This window comes from Onychomys torridus, chromosome 8 (assembly GCF_903995425.1).
Source record: "Onychomys torridus chromosome 8, mOncTor1.1, whole genome shotgun sequence".
NCBI lineage: Eukaryota > Metazoa > Chordata > Mammalia > Rodentia > Cricetidae > Onychomys > Onychomys torridus.
The window spans coordinates 91,069,599-91,090,565 of record NC_050450.1 but is presented as its reverse complement, the minus strand read 5'-3'; the positions used below and the strand labels follow the sequence as shown (position 1 = coordinate 91,090,565).

Genomic DNA, 20,967 nt, shown 5'->3' with positions numbered 1-20,967 from the left:
GTTCTAGGACAGTCAGGGCTACATATAGAGACCCTAGCAGGGTGTGGTGGTGCACATTTATAATTCCAGTTCTGGGAAGATAAAGACAGGTGGGGCTCTGGGGTTTGCTGGCTAGCTAGCCTAGCCTAACTGAAGAATTCCAGGCCAAAGTGAGAGACCCTGCCTCAAAAAAACAAGGTGTAGGGGAGAGAGATGACTCAGAGGTTAAAAGAGTGTGCCGTTCTTACAAAGGATCAGGATTTGGTTTCTAGCATCCACACTGGGCAGCTCATTAACTGCCTGTAAATACCTCCAGGCAATCTAATGCCTCTTGCTTTTGCAGGCGACTATACACACCAAAAATTAAATACAATTGTAAAACAAAAAAACTGAAGTGAATAGTCTTGAATGATACCTGAAGTTGACATCTAGTCTCTAAATACATGTGCATGCATGCATGCGGGTGCGCGCGCACGCGCGCGCGCGCACGCACACACACACACATTTAAAAATAATGCAAGAAAACCATTTGCAATTTCCTTGTGCATATCTTAGCACCTTCTTTCCTATTCAAATAAAACCCACTCTGTATCTGAGATTTCGTGTGCGCATGGCACGTCACATGTATATTTATGTTTGTGGAGGCCTGAGACTGACATCAGACGTCTCTCAGTTATACTGCACCTGCTGTACTGAAGCAGGGTCTCTCCCTGAACTTGGAGCTTGCTGTTTCAGCCAGTCTGGCTAGCCAGCTGCCTTCTGTATGCTGGGATTACAGGTAGACCATCATACTTGTCAAGCATTTTTATGTGGGTACTGGGGATCCTAAACTGCAGTCTTATACTTACATGGGAAATGCTTGACCCATTGAGCCATCTCCCAAGTCTCTCTGTCTCTCTGTCTGTCTGTCTCTCTCTCTCTCTCACACACACACACACACACACACACACACACACACACGCACACTCTTTTTGTTAGAAGCCTTGAGTTTGTGACCCTTCTGCCTCAGTCTTCTAAGTAGCTGAGATTACAGGTCTATAACACCATGCCTAGCTAAAATCCTTTAATTATGAAATATATTAATCAGAAAAATATCAAGTATTAAGAAAAACAAAATAAACACAATGGTAGGAACTATCTAGATTGACCAAAGCTGGTAAAGGTAGTGTTCTTTTTTTTTTTTTTTTTTTTTTTTTGGAGCTGAGGATCGAACCCAGGGCCTTGGGTTTGCTAGGCAAGTGCTCTACCACTGAGCTAAATCCCCAACCCAGTGTTCTTGTCTATAATACCAGCACCCACACAGGGGGACCACTGAGTTCAAGGACAGCCTGGGGCCACATAATGGGATCCAGTCTCAAAACAACAAAATTTGCTAAGTGTAGTGGCACACACCTTTAGTACCAGCACTGGAGAGTCAGAGGCAACCTGTGAGTCTGAGGCCAGCATGGTCTCTATAGGGAGTTCCTGGCCAGCTGGAGATCCTGTTTCAAAAAAACAACAAGACTATAGTAAATTAAATAAATAAATAAGCCCACCAAAACTCCCCCTCCTCACAAAACTTACTTGTATGATACATGTAACTTGATTCTTTGTGTATGCTGCGTTTATATGATGGGGGTATCTGCACATGTGTGTACAAATGCATGCTGAGGCCTGAGGTCGAGCTCAGATGTCATTCCCATGGTGTTTTCTACCTTATTTTTTAAGGCAGAGTCTCTCACTGGCCTGGAACTCCCTAGAAGGTTAGGCTGGCTAACCAGAGAGCCCCAGGGATCCACCTGTCTCCACCTCTCCAGTGCTGGGATTACAAGCACAAATCACCATGCCTGGCTTTAATTTATATATTTATTATTATTAGTGTGTGCACATGCATACACAAAGAACAACTTTTTCACTGTAAACACTTTGTTGACCAAACTGTCTTCCCAGTTCCAGTTCCCCTGCTTTATTTTTTGAGACCCTGTCTCATGTAGCTCAGGCTGCCCTGGAACTCTCTATGTAGCTGAGGACAGCCTTGAATTCCTGATCATCTTCAGCCTCCTGAGTGCTGGGTTTATAGGTATATGCCACCAAGCCAGGTTGTAACTGGATCCTTTTGTCTCATCGTGGGACAGAAATGGAGGCTCTCTGAGCCACAGGCTCACGAAAATGGGGTGTAGCATAGATCTGCACGCTGTGAGAGATACAACAAGCAAGTGTCGGCACACTGTCTTTGCGAGCAGCGAAGCCACTAATTATAAGCACATTCTGTCTGCTATTGGGCCCCCAAGTGGGATGCAGCCTCTGAGAAAAGCAGCTCTGAGGCCTGGGCCTGCCCGGCTCTGAGGCGAGGGCCTTCAAGGAATGCAAATGGCAGCTGCCTGAGCTGCAGTCAGAGAGGGAGCTGCCTGCTGGGCATGCTCAAGGTTTCCCGGGCTGTGAGGGTCTCACTTCTGTAGAGAAGAGAAAAAACCGGTCTTATTTCTGAGGCAGCCGAGGAGTTGACGGAGCTCAGAGCAAGTAGTTGGAGGGTTGTGAACAGTGCCGTGGCCGGTGGAAGCTGCGGGAAGCCCACTATGCACGACTGTCTGCAGAGCAAGCCTTTGGCCCTCGTTGTCAGGCATGGAGGTGAGGCCTGCAATCAGCTGGAGCACCCAAGCCAACCTTTGCATCTGTCCTCTTAGCGCCAGCAAGCTCCCTGCCAGGCTGAAAGCAGTGAGCCGGTTCCTCAGTCACTCACTTACCACTTCCCCATTCACTCCTTTATCAGCCTGATAGGTAAAAAATAAGCCTATTGGTGGCCATGCATGGTAGCACATGCCTGTCACTCCAGCTCTTGCAAGAGGATCAGGAGTTCAAGGTCATCTTTTGACACACAGCAAATTTGAGACCAGCCTGGGATACCAGAGAACTTGTCTCAAAAGTCTTCTATTCGTGAGGCGGTGGTGGCGCACGCCTTTAAGCCCAGCACTCTGGAGGCAGAAGCAGGTGGATCTCTGAGTTAGAGCTCAGTCTAATCCACAGAGAGAGTTCCAGGACAGCCAGGAAAAATCCTTTCTCAACACCCCACCCCTGCCACTGCAAAAAAAAAAAAAAAAAAGTTTAAGAGGTCTATTTGTGGGCAATGAGATAGCTCAGTGGGTAAAGGTGCTTGTTGCCAAGGCTGACTGAGCAGAGTCTCAGTACTCACACGACAGAAGAGAACTGATCCCAATCTTGTCCTCTCACCTCACATGTATGCCACCCCCTACACAAACGAATTAAAAATTGTAAAGATTTATTTTATTATTTGGTTATGTGTATTGGGGGGGGTGCCCACAGAGGCCAGAGAAGGATGTTGGATCCCCTGGGGCTGAAGTTACAGATAGCTTTGAGTCACCCAGTGGGTGCTAGAACCCAAATTTGGGTCCTCTAGAAGAGCAGCAAGTGTTCTTAACCATTGAGCCCTCTTGAAGAAATCTTTGTAAGTAAAAAGAAGACAACAACAACTCTATTTGTATCAGCCTCTGTGTGAGACTCTGTGAGGCGACAAAAATGCACTAAGGGAGGGATTTTACACTCAGGATCTCCGTCAGGAGAACAGATCACTAAGACTGCCTGTCATCCAGGCCACACTGAAGGGAAATACCAACCAGGCCCCAGAAAAGGGTTGGTTGATGCTCATCTACTTCCATTCTGTAGTCCATTTGGTCCCATGACAAAACACCACTGACTGAGTAATTTACAAAACACAAACAGATGTAGCCAGGCATGGTGGCACAGACCTGGTAACCCAGCACGTGGAAACTGAGGCAGGAAAATGGAGAGTCGTTTTTTTTTTGTCTCGGCCCCACCCCGTCAACAACCCCATTCAGACTGATGGGTTGAGAGAGCCCTTCATTCTGAGTCTCTGTGATCTAATCCTCATTGACCAGGCCCTCTGCTCCCAACACTGCCACACTGTGCAGTGAGTGTCCAGTACACAATGGGGCCTGGCTGGAGTCTGTGATCTCAGTGCTTAGAAGGAGGAAGCAGAAGGGTCGAGAGTTCCAGGCCAGGGCTCAGAGGGCAAGAGTGCTTACTGCTCCTGGACAGGACCGGAGAGCTTAGCACCACACAAGGCCCTGGGGACAGTCCCTGCACCAGACCAGAAGCAGACGTGGCCCTTTGCTCGTCATGCACAGACCTGACCTGCTGTTCTAAAGCAGAGGGGACAGGAGAGACACGTCAGATGTGCATCACTATGTGAGCTGTACAGTGAAGGGCTGAAGGCTGAGCCTGACCCCTGGGTTCAAATGCCTCTGCAATCCCTTATTAGCCACTTGGTCTTGGACGACTCCTAATTCACTGCTTCCTCGTCTTTTAGTGTGGTAGCCCAGGCTGGCCTTCAGTTTACTACGTAGCCAATACTAAGGGTGACCTGTCTCTACCTCAAGTGCTGAGCTTACAGGCCAAGCTGCCATGCTGGCTTCAACCTCTCCCCTACAGTCTGTCTGTGGGGATCAAATGGCAAGGAGGGGACACAGCTTACACTGCCTGGCATCGAGCAAGGGCTGAATACTGCTACTTGTTGCCTGTGTTACAACTTATTCCTCAGAGGTCCCTACACAAGCCCATTAGTTCTCTGAAACTGTCTCTCCATCTGTGAAGCGAGGACCTGGCAATCAGGCCCACAGAAACTCAGATGAATAAAAACATCATAAACTCTCTGGAATGCCTCATAAATGAAGGGTGGTATTTAAAAGAAGGCTGTAAGTGGGGCTGGAGGGATGGCTCAGTGGTTAAGAGCACTGGCAGCTCTTCTAGAGGACCCGGGTTTGATTCCCAGCATCCACATGGTGACTCACAACCATCTGTAACTCCAGTTCCAGGGGATCTGATACTCTCTTTTGACCTCCACATGCATAAACATGGTACACAGACATACCCATACCCACAAAATATGCAAAATACCCATACACACAAAATAAAAATAAAAATTTAGGCTGGGCATGGTGGTACACGCCTTTAATCCCAGCATTCAGAAGGCAGAGGCAGGAAGATCTCTGAGTTCAAGGCCAGCCTGGTCTAGAAAATTCCAGGACAGCCAAGGCTATTAAACAGAAAAACCTCATCTTGAAAAACCATGCCCCCCCCAAAAAAATAATAAAATAAAAAAATAAAAATTTAAATAATAAAAAGGAAGGCTACCAGTAAAAAGGGCTATTAAAGGGGCTGGGAACATAACTGAATTAAGTACTTGCTGCAAAAGCCTGAGGACCTGAGTTCAGGTCCCTGGCACTCATGTAAAGAACCTAACAGCAGGCCGGGCGGTGGTGGCGCATTGCCTTTAATCCCAGCACTGGGGAGGCAGAGCCAGGTGGATTTCTGTGAGTTCGAGGCCAACCTGGGCTACCAAATGAGTCCCAGGAAAGGTGCAAAAGCTACACAGAGAAACCCTGTCTCGAAAAACAAACAAACAAACAAACAAAACAAAACAAAAAAGCCTAACAGTCGCCGGAACCCATAATCCCAGAATTGGCTGGCACAGAGTCATGAAGATCTCTGGAACTCTCGGGCTAGCCAACCTAGTGAGGTCTAAGTTCAGTATGAGACCCTATCTCAAAAGCTACGGTGTTCTGGTCTGCTTTCTGTCACTGTGATAGACGACATCATGACCAAAAGCAACTTGGAGAGGCAAGGGTTTATTCAGTCGTTGAGGGCAGTTAGGGCAGGAACTCCAGCAGGAGCAGAGGCAGGAACCACAGAGGAATACTGCTTGCTGGCTTGCTCCCCACGGCTTGTTCAGCTTGGCTTTCTACACAACTCAGGACTACCTTTTGGAGGCCGAGCCACTGAAAGGTGGGCTGGCCCTCCTACATCAATCATCAATGGAGAAGATGCTCCACAGACCACACATGCCCAAAGGCTAATCTGATGGAGGAAGTTCCAGCTGAGGTTCTGTCTTCCTGGGTGACTGCAGGACAGCAACTGAAGACACCCCCACTGACCTCTGACCTCCACATGCACGTATGTGCACATGCATCACCCTGACACATCTGACACAGAGAGACAGAGAGAGGAAGCAAGTGTCCTGGCTAGTTTTATGTCAACTTACACAAGCTAAAGTCATCTGAGCAGAGGGAGTCTCAGCTGAAAAAAGTCCCTGCATAAAATCAGGCAGTAGCCAAGCCTGTGGGGCATTTTCTTCATTAGTGATTGATGGGGGAGGGCCCAGCCCACTGTGGGTGGGGCCAGCCCTGGATTTGTGGTCCCGGGTTCTATAAGAGAGCAGGCTGAACTAAGTCAGTAAGTCTTCCATGGCCTCTGCATCAGCTCTGGCCTCCTTCCTTTTGAGTTCCTGTCCTGACTCCCTTTGAGGATGAACTGTGATGTGGAGAAGTAAGCCAAACAAACTCTCTCCTCCCCAAGTCGCTCTGGATGGTGTTTCCTCATGCCCACAGAGGCTAAAACGGGAAGGAAGGGAAGGAGGGAGGGAGGGAGGGAGGAGGGACAGAAACCCATGTGTGGACAGTCTATGCCTAGCCTTGGTAGGGGAGGAGAAACAGGAGTTCAAGGTTACCCTCAGCTACAGAGTTCAAAGCCAGCCTGGGCTACATGAGACCCTGTCAAAAGTAAATAAATATCAAACCTAGGGGCTGGAGAGTTGGCTCAGTGGTTGAAAGCACTGGATGCTCTTCCAGAGGACCAGGGTTCAATCCCCAGCACCCACATGGCGGCTCACAACTGTCTGTAACTCCAGCTCCAGAGGTCTGACACCCTCACACAGACATACACACAGGCAAAACACCAATGTACATAAAAACGAAACAAATAAACAAACAAAAAAAATCAAATTTAAATCTAGAGCTATAACTCCACATGATTGTGTCCACAGAGCTCACTATAATATGCCTGGCACAGCACAGCCACCACGTTATGGATTAAGTCATTACCCTTCCACCAGTACCTCAGAATGTAGCCTCATTTGGAGATCAGGTCTTTGCTGGGGGAATCAAGTTAAAATAAGGCTATTAGGGAGGGCTCTAATGCAAGAGGACCAGTGTCTTCTAAAAAGAGAGGATTTAGACACAGAAACAGATGCTCACAGAGGGATGAGGCCCTGTGGAGACAAGAAACAGGAGGTCTGGCGATGTAAGTCAGGAGTTGAGAGCTTGCCCAGCATGCACAAAGTCCGGGGTTTCATTCTTAGCACTAGGTGGGTGGGTGGGGATCTGGAGCAGTACACTGACAAGTTAAGAAAGATCAAAAGTTGCCAATAAACTGACAGAAGCCAAAAAGGGGCTAAGAAGGGTCTCTCTTGTGCGGGTCTCACAGGGAGCATCTCAGACCCTGGCCTGTGGATTCTGAAACAACAAATTCTCTTCTGTTGGTCTAAGCCAGTGGCTGGTCCTTTGTTGCAGCCCCCTTGAGATGCAAACACACCTAGTGTGTATCACTCTTGAAGAAATACACGGTGCTGCTTCTATTGCTGATGACATGTGGCATCTTCTCACCGGCAGACTTCATATCCAGCCAGGAACATGAGAAGGTGCCCTTTTGGTTCTGTGTATGAGTAATGGGGGCAGACAAAGCACGATTTAATGCTGTTCAGTGCCATGCCCATTTGTGCCCTTAACCTCTACACTTGAAGTCCCTGGAGAACTCTACCATACCCTGGGCTCCAGGGGAGGTCGAGAATGTGGGAGACACTAACATAGGAAGCAAGGGTGACATTGATTCTGAAAGCTCCAGTGGGCTCATGCACAGACTTGCTTCCTAGATGCCATTAGAAGAAGGCCTGGGGGAATGCCCAGTCCAGAGGCCCCTGGCCACAAGAACTCACCACCAGCTGGTCATGGTGGCACATGCCTTTAATCCCAGCACCCAAGAGGCAGAGGCAGGTGGATCTCTGTGAGTTCGAGGTCAGCCTGGTCTATTGATTGAGTTCTAGAACAGAGAGGGCTACACAGAGAAATCCTGTCTTTGTTTGTTTGTTTGGTTGGTTGGTTTTTCAAGACAGGGTTTCTCTGCCTCCTGAGTGCTGGGATTACAGGCATGCACCACCACCACCCGGCATGTCTTGAGATTTAAAAAAAAAAAAAAAATTATGAGAAGCAAGGAATTTCAAGTAACAATGAAAAGATTTTCAACAGTGTTAGGGCTGTAACTATATAAGAAGTTGGAAAAATAAAAGTAAAAGTGTTTGTCAAATGTCATTCTGACTCTGAAACCCTGAACTGGAAGCACTGCCCAGGAGGACAAGGTGGCTTTAGGGAGAGCCTAAGTGAGGGGTGTGGGTGAGCCTGGGGCTACAGGTGTCAATAAGGGCAGTTGGACCAGGAATCCAGAGAAAAGAGAACCCTTTCTCAGGGGAGAAGTGGAGGACCAGACCCATGGAGAACTGAGGGACGATAACATCTGCTTGAGAGGACTCTGTTTCCCTGTCACCTGCCCTCAGGCATGGAGCTCCAAAGGGAAGTAGGTCTGGGGCCTCAGTAATCTGCAGCTGGGAGCTGACCAGTCCAACCACACAACTACAGACAGGGCTTGGCTCCAGACAACCTGAGAGAACCTGTCTGGATCCTCCCACTGAGGCAAAGGAGTCACAGAGGCGCAGGAAGACACTAGGAAGGGAGCCTGGAAAGAGTAGGAGCCATTTGAAATTAGATAAAGAGACTCCTTCTCCTTCTGTGAAAGCTGGGGCAAGGCAGAGGCAGGCTCCCCACAACCTAATCTTCCCTGTAATGTTCCCCTGGCGTGCCACAGGGGCTGTTAAGGGAGCAGCAGATGGAGCCATCCTCCTTGCCCAAGGCAGGTGCCTTGAGGGCTGACCTGCGGTGTCCCATCTTGGATGGGTTCCAGAGATGGTCTCAGAGGCAAGTAGTCTCTGGAATGTCCAGGACCACAGACAGCTGGGATTCAGTAGCCAACTGGGGACCAGCTGCTCAGCTTGTCCCCTACCAGGCAAGCCTGTGCAGATCCACAAGGTTGACAAAGAAGTCTCTGTTTGGGGTAAGGGGATGGACTTTGGGCCATGGAGAAGTTGGAGGGTGGACAAAATATCCCCTGTGCTCCCGCCCTGACCTGCAGGAAGGCCTGGCCTTCTCGTCAGGTAGCACCTCCCAGCTCCTCAGAGGCCAGTATTTCGGGCAAAGGGGAAACCTTCTAGAAGAGATAAGGGACTGAGGGAGTGAGAAGAACTCCCAAGAACCACTTTGGAATGGAGCTATTCAGGATTACGCCATGCCCAGGGAGTAGCAAAGTGTATGGGCTCTTCCATTAAAATACTGCCCACACAGCTGGCACTCAGCTACGCCCTTAACTTGCTTTCTCTTTAAAGAAGGGAAACACAGTGGTCAAGAGCTCAAGCTACAACCAGAAAAAAAAAACTGCCTACAACCCCAGCTACACCCTCCTAGCAGGGGTGTGGCCTTGGACAGCTTTCTCAACCTCTCTGTGCTAAGGCTTCCTCCTCTCAAGTGACTGACCCCAAACCTTACAGTATGCATCACCCTGTCCCTGAGGCCATATTCACTGCCTAAACTTGCAGTCAGGACCCAGGAGGATAAAAGATGGGGGATATACTTTTCAAGTCAGGCAGCATAACCTTGCCTAGAGAGCTCAGGATCTCAGCCTGGGCTGAAATGCCTCCTTGCATCTCACAAGTGAAAAGCAGTCTCTGTGAATAGAAGTGGAATCGATGGAGGGTCTGAGGACTCCTGGTCCAGTGCTCCTCCCTCAACAGCAGCCTCAGGGAGCCTCTACTTTGGCTATGGGCATCCAGTGTCTTGCCTAGATGTAAGAAGTGACAGGCATGTTCAGGGTGGTATGGCTATACACATTTGAGAATCTCTCCAGGCTGAGGACACACGCAGGAACAGAGAGCAGATGTGTGGCTTCCAGGGCTGGCTAAGAACAGGGAGGCTGGGGGAGAATAACTGCTTAATAGTTTTAGGGCTTCATTTTAACTTTGTGGAATCTGATAGTAGTGGGGTGCTGGGATGTATACACTATGAATGGAAATGTCACTGAATTGCTCATTTGAATGGTACATTTCATGTTATATAAATTTACCATGTACTTTTGCTCTGTGTGTATGTGAGAGAGAGAGAGAGAGGAGAGGGGGAGAGAGACCGAGACCACATGTGTGCAGGTACCCACAGGAGCCAGAAGAGGGTGTCAGATCGCTCTCCTGGAGCTGAAGTGCAGACAGCTATTACTCACTCCACATGGGAGCTGGGACCTGAATTTGGTCCTCTGGAAGAGCAGCGAGCCCCCTTAAGCACTGAGCTATCTCTCTGGTTCCCCCATCTTTGCTTTTCTGGGACAAGGTTTTTACATTCGGATGGATGACCTTGACCTTGTAACCCTTCCAAGTATCAGCCACTATACACATAAGTGCTGCTGAGGATCAAACCCAGGGCTTCATATACACTAAGTAAGCCTTCTACCAACTGAACTACATCCCCTGCTCTCCCCTTGTATTTAACAAATATAATGGTACCTAGAAGCCCAAAGATTAGAGAAAGGAGTAGGGCTAACAAGTGCACAGGATGAGCTGAGGTCTGAGGATGCTACAGAAACAAGTTCGGGGGGTGGGGGGTAAGGAGGCTGGAGGGGCTATTTCTCCATGGTAGGGGAGGATGCTCGATGTTGCAGGTAGAGGAAGCTGAGTTCCATCCTCTGGACCAGGCTAATAGGCTGTAAGAAGAACCCCAGGTGTCTGCTTTCCCTCCCTGACTGGAAGCTCCTGGTGGGTGGGGGCAGGGACCTCACCCCTTTCTGTTTCATTTCCAGAGCAACATCACAAGGGTCCTCTTAAAAAATAAAAACCTCTGGCACCGATGGAATGAGATCGAACATGTTAAGCAGCGGAAGATTGGCCACTGCCCACACCAGAGAAGTCAGACTGGCGCTCACCACCTCCAGGCATTGGGGAGACCTCCCAAGACCAGAAGGCCTGCCCAGAACCCTTGGTAGCTCAGCAGACCCAGAGGGCAGCGCCCCCTAGTTTGGGGTGGGGGAAGGGACTGAGGGAGCACCATGGGCTCCTTTGTCAGACCCAGGAAGGAGAGAGGGGGCAGCTACAGGAAGTAGGGGGTGGGAAGCTCCCTCCGGAATCTATCCCCCCACCTCCTCCCCTCCTCACTTGCACAGATCTTGCACATGCTCAGTGTGCCCATGAATTGGGTTGGCTGGGGGAGGGCACTGGCTGGCACCCCCACTTAAAGGGCCAGTGCCAAGCTTGCTGTTCTCAAGAGGGACAACAGAACCAGCTGCTCTCCCATTCTGAGTTCCTTCCTTACATCCACGATGCTTCCTCTAGACCCACCCCATTACCTCTGCCCATTTTACTATCTTTCGGAATTGATTCCACTGCAGAGAGGGTCTGCCTATTGGGTACTGGAATTGCCACCTGGGATCAGAGTCCCTGATAGAGGAGAGAGAGAGATCTGGCCAGGCAGGCAAGCAGGCATGGTCCTTGAACAGTCAGTCCCATGAAGGAACTGCTTTCCAGGCCTCTCCTGGCCCAGTAATCAAGAGGTCAGGGGGAAGTCAGCCACTGAGCTTTGTTCTGAAAGCCAGTTTTCCCCAGCTGTGGCGGTGAGGAAGTGGCCTCTGTTGTACACTGGGATAGAGAGGCCAGACCTCCAGACCTGGCTGCCAAGGAGAACAGCAGAAGAGAAAGTGGGGGGACATGAAAGGGACTCACACCTGGCCTCCATCTTTCCCTAGTACTGAGTTCTCAAGATGGCGGCTTCCTCTTCTAACACTGCTGACCCTGAGACCGGGGGACCAGCTGGAGGCCAGAGCTGATGTGACTTTCCTCAAGCCTGACCCTTTCCCAGATCACACCCTGTGCTTTGTTTTCTTCTTGCTCCACCCTGTCCATTGTCATCCCCCCCACCCCCAACACACACACACACACACACACACACACACACACACACACACACACACACATATACTCTGCTGGCCTTGGGGAAATTAATTCACCTCTGCTATCCTGGCCAAGAGCCTTTCAGCCATTTTGTGTGTATGTAAGAGGGTGGAGGTGGCTGGCAGCTTTCCTGCCTTTCCTCAGCTCTTCAGCTTAGACCAAGAGGGGCCAGCCTCTTCACCTGCCCTTTGCCCAGCAACTTACAGTCATGCCACACATGGACCACCCCACACCCTACTCCACAAACCTCCCCTACACACCAGCAGCCCTTAGGAATCTTCCCCTCCTTGTTACACACACACACACACACACACACACACACACACACACACACACAGCCTCCTCTGGGTAAACAACCATGTCCTGGTCCTCCCTCAGCTCCTGGCTCTGTTCTGTGGAATGCAGCAGCTGGGAGGCTGCAGGCCTTGGGACCCAGGCTAGTCTACTGCAGGGCCCCCGGCAAGCTATCCTGGAATCTGGACAGTGACTTCCTCTCTGAAACTTGGGTTTTCCATCTGCAAAGTGGGGACGATCATTCCCACCAACTGTCTGGGAAATACAAGAAAAGGAGGCAAAACCTTTGACCAGGATTCTGGGGACAGATCCCTCAGTCTGGAAGCTTTGCTTTCCCTTGAAACCAATCCCTCCCTCTAGTCTGTTGTAGAAGGTGCTGGCCAGGCCTGGGTGTGGCCGTACAGAAATAAAAGTTGTCCTGGCAATAGACAGGGTTTGTCAACATTTCCATCCTAACAGTTCCCAGCTTTTCCCTTGGCCAATGGGGTCATTCCAAACCTCTGGAAGGGAAAGAAGGCTAGGTTCTGGAGGTCTCTGCTCCTCTGTGCCTGGTGCCAGAGACAGGGACTCACTGGTGAGCTAAATTCCCCTGTCACCATTGAAATCATACTCAGCACCAGGCAGAGACGACACAGGAATGGTACCCGCTGGAGGTGGGGGGGCACACTGCATTCTCTACACTGACCCCCCTCCCACTCCATCGTGGAGTCGGGCCTATGGCTCATACTTCACAGGAAATTGATCACACACTTAATTAGGCCAACAGGAGGAGGATGCCAAGAGGGACAGTAGGAAGGCTCTATAGACAAGCTCAGCTAAGAATCCACTTCCTGTCCCCTCTACCTTACGGATTTATCTATAGCCAGCAGTGGATCTTGGGTGCTTATTTCTGTGTCCCTCCCAGAGGTAAGGGGATGAACTATAATGACTAGCTTAGGCTGGAAACCAGGCTGAGGGGCTGTCAAGATCAAGGAGGCTCAGCCCTCTGATCCGTGGTGGGGAACCTGGGAACAAGGTCTGAGCTTTCTCCTCCCAGGGAGGCAGGCTTCCAGCTCCTCCAGGAGGGTCTCATTCTGTAGCACAAACTTGTGATCCTCTGAAGACTGGAATTACAGACATTGTTCCCAGTCCCACTATCATGCGGCAACTGGAATATCAGGTTCTGGCTGCACCTCGGGGCTCCTGACTGTACTCCCCCTTCACCTGCCTCCAACCTCTAACCCCTCAGGATGATTGCTCCTAGACTCACGAGTGTGCTTTGGGTATCCTGGAGGACCACTGGGAACCCATCTAGAATCTGGCTGTCTCTTCAGGCTTGGATATGGGGAAACTGAGACCTCTCTGGGACTGGGTTTACTCCATGCTTCCAGAATGCTAGGCAAATAATGTATTACCACCACTAACCTATATCCCCAGCCCACAAATGTTTTTTTTGTTTTGTTTTGGTTTTTTTTTTTTTTTTTTTAGGATTTTGTACTTATGTGTTTATATGTGTATAGGCACGTACATTCATGTGTGTGTCTGTGACAGAGGTCAGAGCCGGCATTAGATCCTCTGGAGCTGGAGTTACAGACAGTTGTGAGTCATGTATAGATGCAGGGAACCAAATTCCAGTCCTCTAAAAGAACAGTGAGGTCTCGTAACCACTGACTCATCATCTCTTCAGCCTCAACAGAAGGATTTTGGCTGGGGATGTACTTCAGTTGGTAGAGTTCTTGCTTAGCATGCATGAAGCCCTGCGTTTGATGCACAGCACAGCCAAAACCAGGCATAGAGGTGCATGTCTGTTATCCCAGAACTCAGGAGGTGAATACGGAAGGATCAGAAGTTCAAGGCCAGCCACAGCTATGAAACTTTTCCAGAATACAAACAAACTCCAGAAAATGAAGAGGGCTGGAGAGATGGCTCAGTGGTTAAGAGTACGCACTGCTCTTCTAGAGACCCAGGTTCAGTTCCCAGAACCCACATGGCAGCTCACAACTGTCTGTAACCCCAGTCCCAAGGGGATGCAATGCCCTTTCCCGGCTTCCACTGGCACTGCACACATGAGATGCGCAGCCATGCGTGCAAGCAAAATACCCACACACATAAAAATCAGGTTTTTTTAAATACAAAGGAATTTTGAGTCTCAACATCAGCCCTAGTGAAATCAATTCTAGCCACCCCCACTGGTTCTCACAAGGTCATTTAATTCCTCTGTAAAAAGTAAGTTGACATCAAAGACCCAATCGTGGAGATGACAAGAGGAAACTCTGACCTGTCTTAGCAGTTCTCAGTGGAGGGAGGGGTGCGGGGAGTAGCTTTCATCTGTCACCTGCCTCCCTGTGACCCAGCTGGCCTGCCTGGGTATGAAATGGGGCCTCATCCTTGGGCCTGGGGGTCCCTTCTGCGGCTGGCTTCTCCAGGTCACAGCAGCTGCTATCTCGGCTCCACATCTCGTTCTCCTGCCGAAGCCTCTGGTTTTCAGTCCGGAGCCTCTCCACCTCAGCAGCCAGCTCTTCCACCTGCTGGCAGGGTTGCCTGCTGGGGCGCCCCTGCAGCTGCTGGAGCCTCCGAGTTTCTTGCTCGGCCTGCGACAGCCGCCTCTCTAGATCCAGGTAGTCTCGCACCAGCTCCTGCTTGCTGCGGCCCTGCAGGCTCTCCGTGTGGTACCGCTCATAGGCCTCCGAGAAGTCCCTTTGCTGAAACTCCCCATGAGCTCGGCCCTGCCCATCACTGTCCCCTGCCTCATTCTCCCCACTGGAGCCTGGGTGCGACGGCCCGTGGAGCACATCCAAGTTGGGCTCCTCCAGGTCTCGGTCGTTCATGAGGAACTGGGTGGTGTTGTAGGGTGCCAGGGGCTGGCCTTTGGCGAACATCTCCTGGCGGACCCGCGAGGCCCTCTGGCTCTGCCGCTCATCCCGCTGCTGCTTCTCGGCCCAGCTCAGCTCCAGGTATGGCCGCCAGTGCCGCTTGCGCTTCGTCGGCCGCCTGCGGTGCTTCTTTCGGGCCAGCACGGCCTCCACCGAACAGGGCCGGGGGCTCTGGGTCCGAGAACCCCTACTGTTACAGCCTGAGCCGCCCCCAGCTGGGGCAGCACCTCCATCCTCTGAGTCGGTGTCCTTTCCTGACGGCAGAAGCAGGGAACCACCGAAGTCCTGAGGCTCACTGGCTACCTGGGGGCTCGGCAGACCACCAGAGGTCTAGAGAGAGGAAGGAGGGTGAGTCGGCACGGACAGCCTTTCCCTGGGAGGAGAATCTTCCCAGCCCACCCAGCCCCTCTTCTCACACCTGCCTCAAGTGGTCGCTCTCCAGTCCCTTTTACAATTACTTAGTTAACTGTCTTCCAGTGGCTACTTCACCTGTCACTGGTCAGTTCTTTTTCCTTTTTCTTTTTGACACAGCGTCTCCACAGACCAGGTTGACATTGAACTCATTTGTGCCACCAAAATGACCTCGAACTTCTGATCTTCCTGCCTCCACCTCCCGAATGCTGGATTATAGACATAAGCCACCAAGCCTGGTTTATGCAGTGCTGGGGATCAAATCCAGGGTTTTATGCCTGCTGGGTAGTCGTGAACTGAGCCATCCCCCTCCAGCTCATCACTGCCCATTTAAATGTCCAGAACCACACCAGACCTGGAGCAGGCATTCCACAAGTACTATTCAAATGAAAGCTAGGAAAGCTAGATGTGGTAGCCTACACCTGTAAATCCCAGCTGGAGGGTGGATGAAGCCAGGAGGCTCAGGACCTCAAGCCAGGCTCAAGGGCAGCCTGGGCTACCTCAACACCTTCCCAGCTACCCACATTCAGAAGGGATTTACACTTGGCCTAATGCTCTGCTGTCCTTGAAATTGAGGTCTTCCTAGGGTAGCCCAGGCTAGCCTCAAGCTCACCATCCTCCTGCCTCAGTCTCACAAGTAGCTGGGACTAGTAACAGGTATGTGACAGGATAAGTAGCTTGAACTCCATAACTGTTGAAGCCAGAGTCCTACCCATGCGTGGCAGGAACAATGTCACGCAGCTACATTCTCAGCCCTTTGGTTTTCAAATCGAGTCTCGCTAAGTTTTCCAGCTGAACTTGAACTCATCCTCTTCCCATCCTGAATTTATAATCCACCTGCCTCAGCCTCCAGAGTAGCTAGGATTATAAGCCTGTGTTACCAGGCCAGGGTTTGAACTTACTAACTTTTGAAAAGGGATTCCCTGCCCCCTCCCCGAAAACTATAGAAATAATCCTGCTTCTAGCTCTTTGCACGGCTGATCCTTTCTATTCCGTTTCAGCTCTAATGCCCACGGTGAAGTGATGCTCCCCGTGAAGATGAAAACTGCTCGCCTGCCTCCCTCCCTCCCTCCCTCCCCTTCCCCTCCCCTCCCCAGCTACTCTATCACGTCACACAAGTCACGTCACAGATAGCACCTAGCATATTACTATTTCCCGAATATCTTCATCCCCTGAGAACGTGCCATTTTGCCTCTATGCTCAGTAAATATGAGTTTGCTTCTCTCTTTATGGGAGGAGCAGCAAAAGGTCCTAGCCAAGGAGAGGTTGCGAGGAGATTCTGGAACTTTGAGGAGGTAGAGAAAGCATCTGTCAATCCCAGCACTTGTGGACAGAGCAAGTAGATCTCTCAGTCTGAGGCCAGCCTGTCAAGTTTGAGGCCAGCCAGGGCTATACAAGGAGACCTTGGGAGGGGCGTGGGGAGGGAAGAAGAGCTCACACAAAGGCATCTGCTTATCTGTATGGTGAGGGTGGGAGTCCTGGGTGTCAGGGATAGCGAACAAATTACTCTAAGTTTGTGGTTTAGGAGATTTCTAATAATAACCACAGTCACTGGCATGTTTTTATACAGTACAAATGGCATCTGAGCAGGGGTTCCTTTTTAAAGTTTCATTACATCTACTTATTATGTGTGTACAGGCACACTCTAATGACATGGCTCAAGTGAGTGTGTGTGTGTGTGTGTGTGTGTGTAAGTCAGAAGGTAACTATGGGAGTCGATTTCCCCTTCCTACCGTGTAGATCCTGGGGGTTGAACTCAGGTTGTCAGGCTGTCAGGTACAAGTATTTTACCTGCTAAGCCATCTTGCTGGCCTCTGAGTAGGGGTTCAGGTTTACATTGGGGGACAGACTATTTGCAGCCTTTTAAGAGCAGGGGTATAGTATATGAATATATACAGGTGTTGCTGGATTGTTTGGGAAGCAGTCTCACTTGGTAGCCCAGGATAGTCTGGAACTCATTCTGTAGCCCAATCTGCTCTCCAATCCTCAGCGTTCCTGCCCCAGCCTCCTGAGTGCTGGGACTACACATATGAAGATCATGCTGCCTGTCTTACTATCTGGTTAAAGATGCTAAGGGGATTTCTGGGGGGTGGAGATATGTTGTGAATTGTTTCTTGTGTTCCTTCACCTGCAGGAATATCACCAATCATAAGTGACTGGCCTTGTCCCACGGGTGGCTTGGGCCAACTAACATGGATCTGTTGCCCATCCTAGAGAGACGAAGTACTGGACATACAAATACAGGATGGTTTATTTGTATGCTCACAATCATTTACCTGTGATTCTTGCCCTAAACCAGCTCTGTCTCTCAGCTTAACCTGTTGTCTCCATGCTGTCCCTCTACCGCCTTTACCACTGTTTAAAATAACCTCTGTAACCTGCATGAGTCACACTCTTGTCCTCTCTGAACCTTCTAGCCTTGACATGCCAAGAATTTCAAAGTCTAAGAAATCCTGGAAATGGCTAGGTAGGATGGGTCAAAAGCTTCTCTGAGCCAGACATCATGACACACACATAAAGCCAGCACTTGGGAGATGGAGGCAAGCAAATCTCTGAGTTCGAGGCCAGCCTGGTTTACAAAAACAGTTCCAGGACAGCCAAGGCTGTTACATAGAGAAACCCTGTCTCAAAAACAAAACAAAACAAACAAAACACAGCAAACCACAAAGGGCTAAGATGTAGCTTAGGGATAAAGCACTTTTCTAGCATTTGCAAGGTCCTGGGTTCAATCCCAGCAATGCAACAAAAACAAAACAAAACAACTCTCTGAGTCTCGCCTCTTTATATTTTGGAAGTGTGGGTAATGAGAGAATGGGGAGCCGGGTCAATGAGAGAAGAGCAAGAGCTGGGGCCCTGTGGGCTCCTGTCCAGCCCATAAGGTGCCATTTCCTGGGGGCTTTAGGATCTTCCTCTCCTCTGAGTTTTTCCTGCCTACCCCTCACCCCCTTTAGACCAAAAACTCTCTTCCTGTTTCATTCTTGGTTCTCAGCCTGGAAAAAGAAAAGGGCAAATAATAATCACCACGCTATTTGACCTTGAAGTGACTTGTCATTCAGTGAGCGGCAAGGTTCTCTTATCCGAAGACACTGCGCTTAAAATGGAAATGTGTTGCTTATAGGCTGCATGACTCTGGAAAAGTCACTGCAGCTCTCAGAACTTTAGCTTCTGGCAATCGGAGGTGATTCCTACCTTGAAGGGCTTTTAGGAATTCATGAGATACCACTGAGTCACATTCTGGCCTACTTCCCAGAGCACAGTGCAACACTCATTTAAAACACTGGCGTTCTAGCTGGGTGTGGGGGTGCAGGCTGTAATTTCTGCACTTGTAAGGCTAAAGCAAGAGTGTTGTTGCAAGTTCGAGGCCAGCTGGGGACACATAGAAAGACACCCCCCCCCCTCCCATCACAAACAGCAGAAATAAAAGATACCGGTTTTCTCAATCTACCAGCACATTTGAAACAAACAAACAAAAACCTAAGATTTTAGCTGTCTGACCCCATGCTTAGGGTTCTGGGATGGCTGAGGGGTGGGTACTTACCTTCTCCAGCGCTGCTGGTGACTCTGTGTTAGAGCTGGTGTGGTTCAGAGTGGCCATCTTCTACTCTCTCAGTAGATGCGTTTAACTAGTGTTACCTGCTTGGAACAACAACAGAAACCTCAGTCCTCGGGCAGAAGCTGGTTGGTCAGGAACTGCTTGCCCCGGCAGCAGCAGCAGCAGCCATCTTGTGGCCCCAGACCTGCTGGCCTTCGCTTTCAAAGGAAGGCTCCGAAGGCTGCTTCCACACCCTAGTTCTCACACCTCCAGCCAGCAAAGGGTCAAATGGGGCAGAGAGACCATCTCCCCAATCCTGTTCCTCAGGCCCCATGCCTCCATCCTCCTAACAAGTGAAGCCCAGGCTGGCAGTTAGGCAGGCAGGCCTAAGTTGTTTCCCCCTCGATAGTGAGTGAGGTAGAAACTGCTTGGGGGAGCTGGGGACACGGGGAGCCTGCGGCTCCTGGAAGCCCTTGTCTTGACCGCCTCGAACCTCTCCAGGCTGGGCCCTGGACAGAACCTACAGTTCACGTCTTTTTGTCTGCAGGGCCTTGGATGGCTACCCTCCTGCCTCCAGGGACGGGGAAATGGAGGGAAGAAGTCTTCCATACTCCATGCAGCTGACAGGGGAAATCCAATGAGGGAAAAAATGGATTTCTTGGAAGGGGAGAAACAGTCAATGAGAGGGGGGTTTTAGCAAAGGTGGGACTGACCTATTTGCTGTCAAGGGCTTAGTGTACACCACTACCTCTGTGTGTCTTTCTGTGCGACCGCCTGTCCATGCAATTCTCAACGCCTCAGCCCTACCTCTTGCTGCAGTAACAGCAGCTCTGGCCAAGCCGCTCAGGCGCTAAGATGGGGGGAGGTGGGGGGGGGCGGACGAAGAGGACAGCCTGGCAGCGCAATGACTGCTGGGGGTTGTAGTTCTTCCACGCTAGGAAGGCTGCCCAGGATACCTTCACGCTCCCTTACGTCAATAACCCTACCCAGGAACGCCCAAACCTATCTGCTTTTGCGTGAACCTCCCGCGCTCACCAACCTCTTCTTTGATTGGCTCGCTTGTCTGTCACTCTTCTCACTTTTGTCAACAACTAAGCTGTGCGGAAGCACAACTAGACCCGCCCTGTCAGAACTCAATTAAAGAGTTCATTGATGGCGCTAGTCTTTACCAGGAAGAAAAATAGATCCGGCGGGGAGGGGCGGGGCTTGCGCGCGGAGTGATCCCTAGCTTAGAGGAAGGCGACGAGCAGCTCGGTGGCCGCCGCCGCCATTTTGGGCTGGGAGGAGGCAGCGGAGGGACTCGCTGCGCAGTGAGAGCACCCCATGGGGGGTGGTCCGGGCGCGGGGAGAGGCCGGGCCGAGTGGGCTGCCCGAAGTGGCGGCTCCGGGAGACGGCGGGGAGTTGGGTCGGGGGCCGGGGAGGGTGAAGGTTGGTGTCTCCCCGGCCGAGCCCAGGCCTCAAACCGTCCCGGCAGCCCCGCAGCCTCGCCTGTGAGCGCGGGGCTCTGGGGTGATTACCGCGCATTTCCCGTGACCCCAGCAGAGGAGAGGCCAATAAGACGGCTCCCCCTTTGCTGTGCTCCCACCGGGACGCGGATCCCGAGGCCAAGCTCCGCCAAGGCCTCTCCCCACCCCCACTCGTCCCGGCTATGGCTGCCAGGCCCGGCGTAGCTAGACCCCCACTGCAGGACGAGGTGGGCGCGACGCCAGTTGGAGACGCTGGCTCGCAGGGACGGGCCGAGGTTGCAGCTCCGGCCTCATGCCCTCAGCGGTGCCAAGTCAGCTGGAGGCTCGGAGGGCGCCCGGCCGGATTGCACCTACCTCTCCCCACCCCCATACACCAAGTCCATCCCACCTCTCAGGGCTGCGAGAAGCAACAGCCCTCTAACTACTATAGCAACCACCAACTCCCCTGGGACCAGCTAGATCCGGGCACGTGGAAAGCTCGAGCTCAGTGCTTGCAAGTCTCTTGAGCTCTCTTGCCCTCAAGGTTTCTCCCATCGAGCCCCTTACCCCCC

The 20,967-nt window shown here is 51.1% G+C and overlaps 1 protein-coding gene across 7 annotated transcripts; it reads right to left on the bottom strand.

Annotated features, from left to right (window-relative positions):
• Positions 1–1,442: 1,442 nt before the first annotated feature.
• On the bottom strand, positions 1,443–19,815 carry Hexim2 (HEXIM P-TEFb complex subunit 2). Of its 7 annotated transcripts, none has more exons than XM_036198298.1 (4): positions 19,663–19,805; positions 18,956–19,050; positions 14,412–15,336; positions 1,443–1,460 (listed from the first exon to the last, which is right to left on the bottom strand). In XM_036198298.1, exons 2-3 carry the CDS (start codon positions 19,010–19,012, stop codon positions 14,458–14,460), a joined length of 936 nt encoding a protein of 311 aa, XP_036054191.1. In that variant the 5' UTR covers positions 19,013–19,050; positions 19,663–19,805; the 3' UTR covers positions 1,443–1,460; positions 14,412–14,457. The 7 variants fall into 7 exon arrangements, with proteins under 7 accessions (XP_036054191.1, XP_036054192.1, XP_036054190.1 ...); XM_036198299.1 differs by lacking the exon at positions 1,443–1,460 and adding an exon at positions 2,135–2,152; XM_036198297.1 differs by lacking the exon at positions 1,443–1,460 and having other exon boundaries at positions 14,323–15,336; positions 19,757–19,815.
• Positions 19,816–20,967: the final 1,152 nt, after the last annotated feature.